The sequence below is a fragment of the Saccostrea echinata genome, unplaced genomic scaffold (genome assembly GCF_033153115.1).
Source record: "Saccostrea echinata isolate AGI-Se365-2 ecotype Australia unplaced genomic scaffold, CSIRO_AGI_Sech_v1 ptg000024l, whole genome shotgun sequence".
NCBI lineage: Eukaryota > Metazoa > Mollusca > Bivalvia > Ostreida > Ostreidae > Saccostrea > Saccostrea echinata.
This window is the reverse complement of record NW_026889773.1, coordinates 29,587-43,203: the sequence shown is the minus strand read 5'-3', so window position 1 is coordinate 43,203 and position 13,617 is coordinate 29,587. Positions and strand designations below refer to the sequence as shown.

General features: G+C 32.3%; 1 protein-coding gene across 1 annotated transcript; it reads left to right on the top strand.

Annotated features, from left to right (window-relative positions):
- Window positions 1-97: 97 nt before the first annotated feature.
- Window positions 98-5,083, top strand: LOC133191766 (peroxisomal membrane protein 11A-like). Its single transcript, XM_061327501.1, has 3 exons — window positions 98-239; window positions 4,040-4,146; window positions 4,367-5,083. Exons 1-3 carry the CDS (start codon window positions 169-171, stop codon window positions 4,921-4,923), a joined length of 735 nt encoding a protein of 244 aa, XP_061183485.1. The 5' UTR covers window positions 98-168; the 3' UTR covers window positions 4,924-5,083.
- Window positions 5,084-13,617: the final 8,534 nt, after the last annotated feature.

Below are 13,617 nucleotides of genomic sequence, written 5' to 3'. Positions count from 1 at the left end.
GGCGTAATTTATTTTTTTTTAAAGAGAGAAAAATGTCATTTGTTGGAAATCTTATCGGGATCGTTATAAATGAAACACGACACAAATTCTGAACTTTGATCTCAGCCCAAATAATGATTTGACGTTTGTTCTGGAAGTTTTTGAGTATAGTACGTAATTATTATAAGTATGAGCAGTGATATAGTATCAGGGATAATTAAATTTGGTGGCCTGACAAATGGCAGAGACAAATTTTTCAGGTAATAAACGTAAAAAACTACACTACATGGCTAATCCGAATTCTCTCTCTCTCTCTCTCTCTCCATTTCTTAATCACATATTTGCGATCTTTTGTCTATTTTGTGTAGAGATCAAATTATTCTGAATAGTTAAGCTATATTATATAACATGATGTAGAGTAAGCAAGGAATTGTACAGAACTGGAGAAATGATAGATTACGAAATCTCTGTTTTCAGTATATAGTCATGATAATTATTATTTTAATGAAAAAGGTGAAGATAACGAACAGTGATCGAGTTTAAAAAAATCAGGAAAATATAAATATGTGAACAGGGCATAAAACACGAACCCTAATCTCAGCGAGATCCGTAGAGACTAAAAATTTTGGTCTGGTGTCTCTACGTAGAGACACCAGACCAAAATTTTTAGTCTCTACGGATCTTGCTGAGTTTACACGAACCCCAGAAACTGATTAGTGTAATTTAAAAAACCTTAAATACCTATTGTAAGTTAAATTAAAAGTTATAAGTGTTAATTAAATGCAAAAATTATCTGTTGAAATTTTGATTCATACCCAAACTGTTTTTGTGACATTTTCCCCTCAGTCATAAATACTATGTACCACCAAAAGCATGAAGTGCAGGGCAGCATTCATGACCGTTGCAGCGATGTAGCTCTATGTGGAGCTACAATCTTGAATGATGTATGCTAGCCTAGCAGCTATGAAGGGATGACAAGCATTAATTTATACAGTGCTGTTGTATTCAGTAGACCGAGATATCATGGTAAGATGCCAGGATATTGAACACAGCCCCAGTTAAGGTATACTAACATTGTTATATAAAAAATGCAAAGAAATAAAAGAAGATGTGCTTGTGAAAAACTGATACTCCTGTATGGCAGCTCATGGCAAAGGCTAAAGTTTCTCAAATGCAAGTCAAACTTCAAGGTCAAGGACAAAAAATAAAAAATATTGGTACCCAAACAAAGATCTTGTCAGAAGAAGTACACCAGTGAAATATGAAAACCCATAGCACCAACCATTGAAAAGTTATGACCAAAGTTAAGTTTTTCAAAAGTGGGTCAAATATTAAGGTCAAAGGGTCTAAATTCATGGAACTCAAAGAAAGATCTTGTCAGTTGTCACAAGGAATACAACTGTGAAATATGAAAGCCTAAGCACCTACTATTAAAAAATTGGCTAAGTTTAAAAGTTTTTCAAAAGAAGTTCAAACTCAAAGGTCAAGATCAAAGATTCAAAATTGTGGTAGCCAAGGGAAAATTTTGTCACAAGGAATACACCTGTGAAATATGAAAGCCCTAGCTAGTACCAACTTTTCAAAAGTTATGACCAAGGTTTAAATTTTTCCAAAACCAGATCAAACTCAAAGGTCAAGGTCAAAGGGTCAAAATTGTTGGTACCCTAGGAAGGGTCTTGTCACATGGAATACACTTGTGATGTATGGTACCCAAAGAAGGGTACTGTCACAAGAAATATGCATGAAATATGACAGCCATAGCTCCAACCAATCAAAAGTTATGGGCAAGGTTAAAGTTTTTGTGGACAAGCAGACATACAGCAAGACAGATGGACAGACAGAGCAAAAACTATAGACCCCCAAATCTTTGATTACAGGAGCATAAAAAAATCACTGATTGTCACAAGTATTAGACAGTGTAGATTAATGACTCTAAGCTAAGCTTTTTAATTTTATTAATTTGGAATGCATATTATCGAAAGTTAAAAAGAATATATTCAGCTAATTAAAAAAAAGAAGAAAAAATTGATATTATAGTGGGGATTCTTTTATTTTCTTAAAATGGCCTATTGATCAAGAAAACCATATGAGATGTCTAAGCACCATTCAAACCTTTGATTTCAAATTCATATTGGATTTTTGTTATCATTGAAGCATGTTAAGTCAAAGCATTCAATTTTGCAAGTCAGAGACTGAATATATAAATATGTATTAAGTAGGCTATTTGTTATTTGTCAGAGTAAAAAGTTGATAATACAATGCCTTAAAAATTATTGCCATATTAATATTATACAGTCATAACAAATCAACATTTGAGGGAAGTTGAGGTGATATTGATATTTTTCAGGTCAAAATCAAACCATATGAACTGAGGTGATATTGATATTTTTCAGGTCAAAATCAAACCATATTAACAACCTCAGACATCTTTAATTGTTTTATCACATGGTTAAAAATAAAAACAAAACAAAAAAACAAAAAATGATGACTGCATAGCGACAAAATTTTTACTTTTAAACTAATATACAATTGACAAGTTACAACATCGCTCCTTTTTTCACAGTGTAAGGCATCATTTTCCATTACCGTGTTTTGGAAAGCAATCTGGGAATGACTTGCAGATTGTTTTTTCTTCATTTATTATTATTTATTATTAACATTTAACATGTTTTAGCAAAATTTAACCCTCGAACATGCTGAACATAAAACTGAATCCATAGTATCAGAGATCTGTTTTTTTTTGTTTTTTTTTTTTTTTTTTTTTACCTTTATTGGTCAAAGATGGGAAATGCCTAGTCATCTAGCTTTTTATATACACTATATCTACATGTGTATTTGTCTGTAAAGTGTAAACAATTTTTCAAAACACTACTCTTTTACAGTTTTGGTGTGGTTTCATTTAATCTTGTTGCATAATTCTATCAATAAGTTTTACAGTTTTCAATTGAGATACACACTAAATTGTTACCAATTTACCATGGTTACTATTATAAATAGATTTTAGAATATGCTAAATTTCATTAAAATGCCAGTCCTGTTACAAAATGGAGCTGCATGTACAAATCTTATTATATATGACAACTTCTCTTGGAATTGGCTTTCTATGTCAGTATCAGTAAATAAATTCATTTCAATTTTGTCTTACTAGTGCATGTAAACAGAATTTGAATTGAGAGGGCTTTGCATTTATTTTTTCTTTAAAAAAAAACAAAATAATCTAATCAAAAGAACATTATGGATTATTTATGCCTTCTTTGATTAACTTCCATTTAGTCTGAATTTAGTACAGTACAATTTGAAATATTTTACAGATGATGGTTTACAATGTTCTCATAACATTCTCTTATCACCAAGTGAAAAGACGACCTCAATATCCTGTAATGTTACGTATATCCCTAGTTAATGACCTCTGTGTCACAGAATATTCTAGATAGTGACACTAACTGACTAAGTTTACAAATGTTCTGAATATATTTCAGTTTGGATATAATTATATCCAGCTTTTAGATAGACAGTGTAAAAATTAACATTATGATTTTGGCAAAATTTTATTACATGAAATACTTTGCCTGCAAGATTGATTAACATGAGCATGATGAGTATATATATATTATGTTTTTGGCTCTTCTGTCCACGAAATAATCAAGCAATCCTTGGTTCTTTCAAAATTTGACATAGTTAACTTATATATAACAAAATAATCAGGATAATAGTCTGATCATGAACTGAAGCATTCTAGAATTTGTATTTAAAAATCATTAAATGTTTCTTAAAAAAAAAAAATTCAATAAGAAGGATACTGAATGAATTCAAATAAGTTTGCTAAATGCACTTGGGTTGGTCAGGGATCACCAGGTTTGTTCGCCAGTGGTCAGAATTGAAGCTCAGTTGGTACTTTGTAGAACATCTGTGTAAAGTTTGGGGGGCCCAGGATGAAATCCTAGCTGACTATTACACACTTAAATATTACCAAAAAAGTCACAATACAGTATCCTTGTTTATTAACCCAGAAGTAAAATTTTATTTGCTAGATTATTACTTTTATTTGAAATTTTAATAGACTGGTTCAGTATTCAGTAAAGCTGATTTGGTGGAATCTGAGAAACAAAGAAGATGTGGTGGAGAGACTTAAGAAGATCGAATCATCAATGAGCATGACTCGTAAATGTAAGCCAACTAAACTTATTGATCAATTCTACATATTGTCTTGCTTATAAAAAAAAACATACATGTATTACTGGTATATGAGAATTTCACAGTTTAAAAGATGAGAATTTGTGTGTGCTGCAGTGATGTTACGTATAGTCTCCTTCGGTATAATAAAAGAACAATTTGTAAATTGTTACTTACAAGACTGATGTAAACCCATTATTCTATTTTTTTTCAGTGCTGCGTTTGGGAAAGAGTCTGGACTTCATTCAGGCGGCACTGAAATCCCTTCACATCACCGATGATGTCATTCGATGGACAGTGACCTTGTCAAAAATTAGTCAATCCATTTTTCTGTTCTTTGATCATATTATTTATTTCCATAACCTTGGTGTGATAAAAACGGACAAGGCCAAATGGTCCAAAGTTTCTGCTGAGTTTTGGTTCTTTAGTCTTGTTTTGAATTTAGCCCGTAATTTTTATGATATTGCAAATATTGCTAAATTAGAAATGAGCAAGCAAGATAAAAAGGAAAATGAAGTTCAGTACAGCAACGGAGATATGTCCAGCAGGAAAAGCCAAAGTCCTGGTCCTTTGTCGATTGTCCAGAGATGTGTTTGTGACAATAAGCCTGTATTTTTAGACTTGGTGAAGAATGCATCAGACCTTATATTGCCACTAAATACATTAGGAAAAGTTGACGCCAGTGCTGGGGTCCAAGGTTTTCTAGGAATCATTTCCTCTGCCATTGGTGTTGCCACGGTCTGGAACCCTAACCTGAAACTAGTGCCTTGATAATCGTATTTAAAGACAGTAACTGAATATTCCGATATATATATATATAGTTCATATGACTATTGCTCATATACAAACAGTATAGTTAATTTTTTTCATGTGATGAAAGTACAACTATTATTACAGATAACTTAATATAAGTCAGTTTGTATGAACAAAAGAGAAAGTAAGATTTTTCTTTCTGATATTTGTGTATTTTTCTTTGGAATTTGATTCCCCTGATATACAATCAAATGATGCTTCCAATAGACATGTATCTGCAGTTATTTTAACGGATGTCTAATTTTGTGCCTTTTTGTTTTTGTTTTTTTTGTTAAAACAAATGCTATTTAAAATTGTAAGTACACTACAAGTATATATATACTTCATAATATTCATTATATATATATATATATATATATATATATATATATATATATATATATATATATATATATATATATATATATATATATATATATATATATATATATATATATATATATATATATATGAATTTTCAGAAATCTTCCTTAAGATCTCATTGCTTAGTCTCTTCAGACAATGTCCCAGTGTTTATGAACTGTTAGTGTATTGTTCTTTGCCTTGAATATACCATTATATATTGTTTCACTTACTGATTTTACAGTGACTTCTGAGGATGACTTTTATACAAATATATAGGTCTATTTTGTTTGATTATTTTTTAATTTATTGAACTCGTTCATCACATGCTTTTTTTTTACAGTGAAAAGCTGTCAGTTATTAAATTTTGTAACCAATTATTTATTGCCAAACATTAATTAAAAAATTTTATTTAATTTTTCTCTTAGTTTATGTTTTGAGGAAGTATTTTCAGTTATGACACTGAATATGTGTCAAGTCTTCATGTGAAGTCTTTTTATTTGGTGTTAAAAATAGGGATTGAAATAATCAATAATTTTAATTTAAGAACACCATGTTGCAATGCAAAAATTGATTCACTTTTTCCACATACATGTAATTTATAAATTATCTAAGATATACCAATGGTGAAGTCCGTTCTTTTGACTCTTGCCATTTGAACCAAAAAAAAAATGTTTCAATGACCTTGGCCTTTGATCTGCAAGTCTTTGAAAATTTATACTATTAACCCTAAACGTTTATGATGTTACATGTAAGTATGCTAATAGTGTGGATAATTCTTTATTTGATTTAAAAACTTCCATCAAGAACTAAAGCCCAATAAAGCAAGGTTTTACATAAGGAACTTGACCTAGGACCATAGAATTAATCAATACAAATGTTTTTGTTTACGGTAATTTAAATACTATTTCTGATGTGTTATTTTGATGTATTATTCTGAAAGAAGATAATGGAAGCAAGCTGGCAACTTTTCCGAAATAACACCTCTATATTAAGATTTTTGAAATTCATTACATCCCTTAAATTCTCACTTTTAGCTCCAATGAGCAAAGACCAGAAAAGCTTTTGCATTGGTATGGTGCCTATTGTCCGTGTGTCTTTTTTCCTGTAACCAAAAGTCCTACTCCTTCTACTTTTGGTTTCAGTAACATTTGGTACATAGACTACAATAAGATGCATGATAATGTGTATCAGTTTTCCATTTCGACGATTTTGTTGCCATGGTGACATAAAAATAGAATTATTTGTGAAATTCTTTCAAACGCTACTCCTACAGTTTTGTGTCCGATTTCATTGAAAAAAAATCAGACTACGCAAGGATACATTTAGTTTAAAAGGTTTTATACTGGAAAAATTCAAATACTTGTAGAAGATTCTCTCCAAACATTGTTTGGGTTTTGATTTTAATAAAAAATACATCAAAATACAAAATTTTGTAATGTAAATTAATGTCAAGTCCAGGTGCAACTTTTTGGCAGTACTATCATAAGTAAACCAGTAGAGTTAAATTCTGATCAGAGACTTAGTTTGAAGTAGAAAAAATACCAAATTTTAAAAGGAAGATCTCTTTTGTAAAAGAAATTTTTTAAAAAAAATTTCCGTAGTACCTTGACCTTGAAAATACTGAAGTTCCCTTGACGTATACAGACATGTAGGGGCTTGTTTTCCGGATTGTTAAATGTAAAATGAATCAATAAAATTTTGAATCTACTTTAGATACACTTAAAAGTTGTTACAATAAGATTCTGACACTTTCAGACAAGAAATACCATGTTTAAAAAAAAGTACCACACCTATATACATAAGTAGAGTTTATGTATATACCGGTAGGTTTGGTATGTTTTTTAGCTCACCTGAGCTTTTCTGATCACATTTTGTCTGTAGTCCATCTGTCTGTCTGTCTGTCCGTCCGTCTGTAAACTTTTCACATTTTCGACTTCTTCTCCAGAACCACTGGGGCAATTTCAACCAAACTTGCCACAAAGCATCCTTGGGTGACGGGGATTCAAATTTGTTCAAATGAAGGGCCACGCCCTCTTCCAAGGGGAGATAATTAAGAATTGGTGAAAATTTGGTGTCATCTTTTAAAAATCTTCTTCTCAAGAACCATTGAGCCAGAAAAGTTTATACATAAGTGAAACCTTCATTACATAGTGTAGATTCAAATTTGTTCAAATCATGACCCCCGGGGGTAGGGTGGGGCCACAATGGGGGATCAAAGTTTTACATAGGAATATATAGGGAAAATCTTTAAAAATCTTCTTCTCAAGAACAAAAAAGGCACAATTAGTCATATTGATATGGAATCATCCTCAGGTAGTGTAGATTCAAGTTTGTTCAAATCATGACCCCCGGGGGTAGGGTGGGGCCACAATGGGGGATCAAAGTTCTACATAGGAATATATATGGAAAATCTTTAAAAATCTTCTTCTAAAGAACAACAAAGCCACAATTAGTCTTATTGATATGGAATCATCTTCAAGTAGTGTAGATTTAAATTTGTTCAAATCATGATCCCCGGGGGTAGGGTGGGGCTACAATGGGGGATCAGATTCTTACATAGGAATATATAGGAATATTCTTTAAAAAATCTTCTTCTCAAGAACAACAAAGCCACAGTTAGTCATATTGATATGGAATCATCCCCAAATATTGTAGATTCAAGCTTGTTCAAGGCATCCTCCAGAAGTAGGGTGGGGCCATAATGGGGGATCAAAGTTTTACAAAAGAACTTAAACAGGAAATATCTTTAAAAATCTTCTTCAATCTCAAGAACAACAAAGCCATGATCAGTCATATTGATACGGAAGCATCCTCAGGTAGTGTACATTCAAGTTTGTTCAAATCATGAACACCCCCCCCCCCCAGGGTAGGGTGTTAGACGTATTTAAAATTCTGTTTTAAAGAACAGCAAAATCATGATTAGTTATATGAAGATAGAAGCATCCTCGGAAGGTTTATATTCAATTTCATTCAAAACATGGCACCTTGGGGTAGGGTATGCCTAGAACAGGCAATCAAAGCTTTATACATGAATATATAGGAGAAATATAGAGAAGAAATCTGCTGACGAAGAACAGCAGGGCCATATTGACTCAGGTGAGCGTTGTGGCCCATGGGCCTCTTGTTTTTTATTAACATGGATTTTTATAAGGTTGAATATTAGCATGTCTTTGGAGGAGACAAAAAGCCATATTTTTGAAATGTGCCTGTGTTTTTGGAGAAAAAGACTCATCTTTCCTGTGTGAATTTTAAAGGCGTATTCCACCTGGAATATGGGTGGAATCTAGCAGGAATTGGGAAATTCCGGGCGTACTTGAGGCGGAGACGGAGTTTTTGAATAGTTACGCCTGAGTAGAAGAGGCGTCTTCCATGCGTCATTTCTACTTTCCGGGCGTCATCTTGTAAGTTAAGATTGTCCTGGCGTAAAATGGCAGGAAAATAGAAACAAAAATTACGCCTGGAACTTTCAGGAGGAGTAAAAGCCTTGATTGGTCAATTTAAATATCAATTGAAGGTCATTTCAGATAGGAGGTTAAGTTTGAATTTATCAGGAAGGAGGTAGTTTAGTGTGAGTGCAATAGGAAATATAGATATATCAATGTTAAGGCTTTTACACTTGTTCTGGATGACACAGTATCTGCTGGTAGGTGTGATAATTAATATCTGGTACCTATTTCAGTAAATCCTTTGACAATTATTATTTACAATGATAGTTATAACTTAATGACTCTTTACTATAGATATTTTGAGTTTCCTTGCAAACCTTCTGAGAAATAACATAGTCTGATAGAGCTCTCGAACTGTTAAGTATTGAGTAAATGAAGAACTGCATGTAGTAACTTGTTTCAGTGTCATGATTATTGAAGGGAAAAAAGGTATTTTAAAAAGTTCATTGAATTCTTAAACATTATTTTACACTCATGGTGGTGTTCTCAGTGTCCCTTACACAAAAAATTGAAACAGCTTTTATAAATTATATTTCTATACTATGTTAATGACCTGTTATTATGTTTTTTTACAGTTCAAAAGGCTAAATTTTTAACTTTAACATTGTAAATCATAACCTAAATGTTTTTCTTGGTTATATAGGTTTTTAGGTCACATAGTATTATATAATAATAAGGACTTTCCAGGCGTAATTCTGCTTCAGGCGTCATTTTAGTTTCCAGGCGTAAATTTTTTCCGGGCGTCATTTATTTTTCCGGGCGTAGCTCATTTGCATTTTTCGCCTCAAATTCCTATATAATTCCTCTTGGTTTCCTCTTGGGTTACGCCCGGAACCTGTATATCACCATATATGTATTGAGACAAACTGACGCCCGGAATCCCTTCTCCAAGTATGCCTCTATTCCCCCTATATTCCAGGTGGAACATTTCGTACAGGTTATTTAGTAAAACCATTAAGATCATTATATGCAAACTTGAAATACGCAGATATGCAAAAAATATATTCTCAGACTACGTAAGCATCTGGTAATGTTGAAAAGCAATATTTCCTTTTTCATCAGAATGTTCGAATGTAACTGTGAGGTTGAAATTCAAAACTTGAAGTTGAAAAAATGAGCAGAGTATACGTATAGGGTATAGGATAAAAGAGTGAGACGAAATGTCTAATATCATGATCATATTTCTCATTAATGAAGTGCTATATTTCTTAAAATTTTATTTCAAAGAGTGGAAAATGGGGAATAATCATTTTATTTCATGAAGATGTATGAAGATACTTTGTTTAAGTAATGTATAAATTTTTCTCCTGGTGATTTTCATTTTTCTGACCAAAATATGTTTTTGCTCCATTTCAAAGCTAAAGATTTTCTTTCCCTTCTGTGAATACATAGATTAATTTCACTATTTTATCATTTTCATTGCCATAAATATAGGAAAAATTAAAACCACAAGGAAAAATGAGACATTTCAGTAAAAAAAACAAAACAAATTGGTTAGTTTCTTTGTAGCTTGTAATTAGATGTAATGTAATGACTGCATAAAATTTTAAAGTAAACCCCTTTATCAGCAGATTTTTTTTTTCGTTACCTGCCCCTGGGCTGTATATAGGGTTATTTTCGCCCCTTGTTATGTTCATCCTATCACACTCGAAAACGATTTTGCCCCATTATAAATTCACCCACACACGGGTTTTCTAAAATGATGGCTCTTTTAAAGTCACCACTTGTGACTGGGGCAAAAGGGCGAAAATAAAAAGGGGGCCAAATTTTCCCTGTATACAGTAGATGCAAACAGAATTTAACATTGACCCTGCATGTGATGGAATCTCTTCAGTTTTCTTTTGTATATAATGGTTAATAGATCATTGTTGAAGATGTATATATATTTATCATTCTATAGTTGTTGAAAAATTACCATCAGACATTTTGTATGGAAAAGAAACTGCTGTGGATAGGTCCGTCAGATTTACCTGCTCTTCTCATTATACAATAAAAGTGCTTTTATAGGATGCTGAAAGGCCACAAAATTCTGCCTACAACATACATGTTCACATTGAAAAAAAAATGATATTGAACTTGAATCTTAAATCATACCATGTTCATAAAGAAAGAAAAACAATTTTGAGGGATTTTGAAATGTTTGTTGTAAGATGGTATTCAGAATTCAGGCCAGTTATGTTTAGTAGTGTGAATAATTTTGCACTCAGTGTAAATTTATTACAAAGAGCATTTTTAAATTGATAGCCCCTTGGTAATGCTAGGATTAGTGGATATATTATGTTGCATTGTTGATTGATTTTTCTGTTTTACAAATGTACTCTGTTTTATGATTCATCAAATCTGTGCAACCACTGTAATGTATCATCTGAAATAAGTTGGCAATATATGTAATTTTCTTTTGTAGAAAATAATATGCATAGACTCCATATTGTTCAAATTTCTTTCTTTCCCTTTGTAAATTATATTCATTGTCTACCAATATGTTTGTATCAGGACAGTTCCAGATGAGTGATTTGTTTTTCTCTGCTTAGAGTTTCTAAATGTCAACCATTGCCTGATAAACATGAGTACAGATAATTCATACAAAGTAAGAAAAAAACATTTTAGTTAGCATCTTAATTTAATTTTCTTTTTTTAAATAGTAAATTGTTTTGAATGGCTATTGGCTATTGAAAGAAAAATAACTATGTAGAAAAATTATATGTGAAATCAGTCTATGTCTGTATACATCAAATCTTTACCCTGCTTTAGGATTTTAATGAAGAAAACTAACATTATCAGGGCTAGATTTCATGTGCAGAGCATGCACAGGGCATTTAATGACTACCTCGTTAATAAAATTCACTCTTTTTGTCAGACATGTGAAATCAGAAACTTGGAAATTATAGTGCTGAATGAAACATTGATGAAGATTGAATTCCAAATGGAACTTATCCTGCAATCAAAAGATTGGTAGCTATATAACTGCATCTTGTCAGACCAAATCAATGAAGAATATAATATAGTTTGTCTCAAAACATGAACAACATATTGTATAATATATGATACATTATATATTTGAAAAGTAAAAAAAAAAAATGATATGCAAAACATATTTTTGTTGCTCTTCAATTTTAAGGTCAATTGGGTCACTCAGGTGACCTATTGTTGTTGCTATCTGTTTTCATCTATCTTGCTTTAGCATTTGAACATTTTCAGCATCTTCTTTGGGACTGCTGAACCAATTTCAACCAATTTTGGCAGAGAACATCTATGAGTGAAGGGTAACTAAAAGGTTTAATTTCATGGTCCCTGCATCCTTTTGGGCCTAAGGGGTGGGGCTTAATCTATCAAAATTAATGCAATCTTTAAAAGTCTTCTTTAATCTTGGACATTAAGAAATCAAACTGTTGGCATGTTTATAATTGAGCATACCAAAATTGTGAAATTCATGGCCCCAGGGTCAGAGATTCTGATGCCTAGGCAGGGCTATATAGATCATATGGTGAAAGTGCATTATTTCTTTGAAAATCTTCTTCTCTGCTCCTGTGTATTAAGCAAACAAACTAAGTATATAGTTATGATGAGGAAGGGTGCCTCTTCCAAAATTGTGAATTTCATGGCCCCTGGGTCAGGGTTTCTGGTGTTAGGGCGAGGATCTATTGATTTTATATAGTGAAAATACACTAATTCTTTCAAAATCTTCTTCTCTGCTCTTAGGTATTTAGCAGATGAAGTGCATGGTTATGATGATCAAGAGTGCTTCTTCCAAAATTGTGAAATTTGTGGCCTTCAGGATCAGGGTTTCAAGGGGGGCTGTTGAATATATAGTGAAAATGCATTATTTCTTTGAAAATCTTCTCTTCTCCTGGTTATTTTGCAGATAAACTAAGTGCATAGTTATGATGAATAAGGGTACTTCTTCCAAAATTGTGAATTTCATGTTTTCTGGGTCAGGGAATTTGATGTTTGGGCAAGGCTTTATTGATTATATACCTCAGTTGTAAAAATGCATGAATTCTTTGAAAATCTTCTCTGCTCCTGGGTTAAGTGGATAAACTGTTAGTGCATGGTTATGATTATTAAGAGTGCCTCTTGTAAAATTGTGAGATTTGTGGCCCCAGGAGGGGGGGGGGGGCACTCTATTGATTATAATGAAAGTGCATTATTTGTTTGAAAATCTCCTCTGCTACTGGGTATTAAACAAATTAATGTGGATAGTGATAAGCAAGGGTACTTTTTCCAAAATTGTTAATTTCATGGCTGTCGGGTAAGGGGTTCTGGTGTTAGGACAGAGCTCTATTAATTATATGGTGAAAATGCATTATTTCTTTGAAAATCCTCCTCTTTGCCCCTGGGTATTTAGTCAAACATCTAATTGTATGGGCATGATGAGCAAGAATGCTTTTAAAAAAGTATGAAATTCATAACCCCTGGATTAGGGATTTTGGTGTTAGGGTGGGGCTCTGTTGAATGTATAGTAAAAATGAATTATTTCTCTGAAATCTTTATCTTTGCCCATGGATATTTAGCAATCATACTAAGTGCATGGTTATGATGAGCAAGGGTGTTCTTTCAAAATTGTGAATTTCTTGGCCCTTGGGCCAGGGGCTCTGGTATTAGGATCAGGCTTTGTTGAATCTATAGTGGAGATGTATTATTTTTAGGAAATCTTTGCTGGGCATCTAGGAGGAACACAGAGTATATAAAGTAGTAATAAGCAAGGGTATTTTTACCAGATTTTTGAAGTTCTGCACCACTTGCTCGATTTATTAATTTGTATTTTACTGAAAGAAGCTATTCCCCTTTGCTTTTCACCTATGATAATTAATAATGGAATTGAAAGGTCAATTGAATAACAGAATTATATAAGAATATTTTA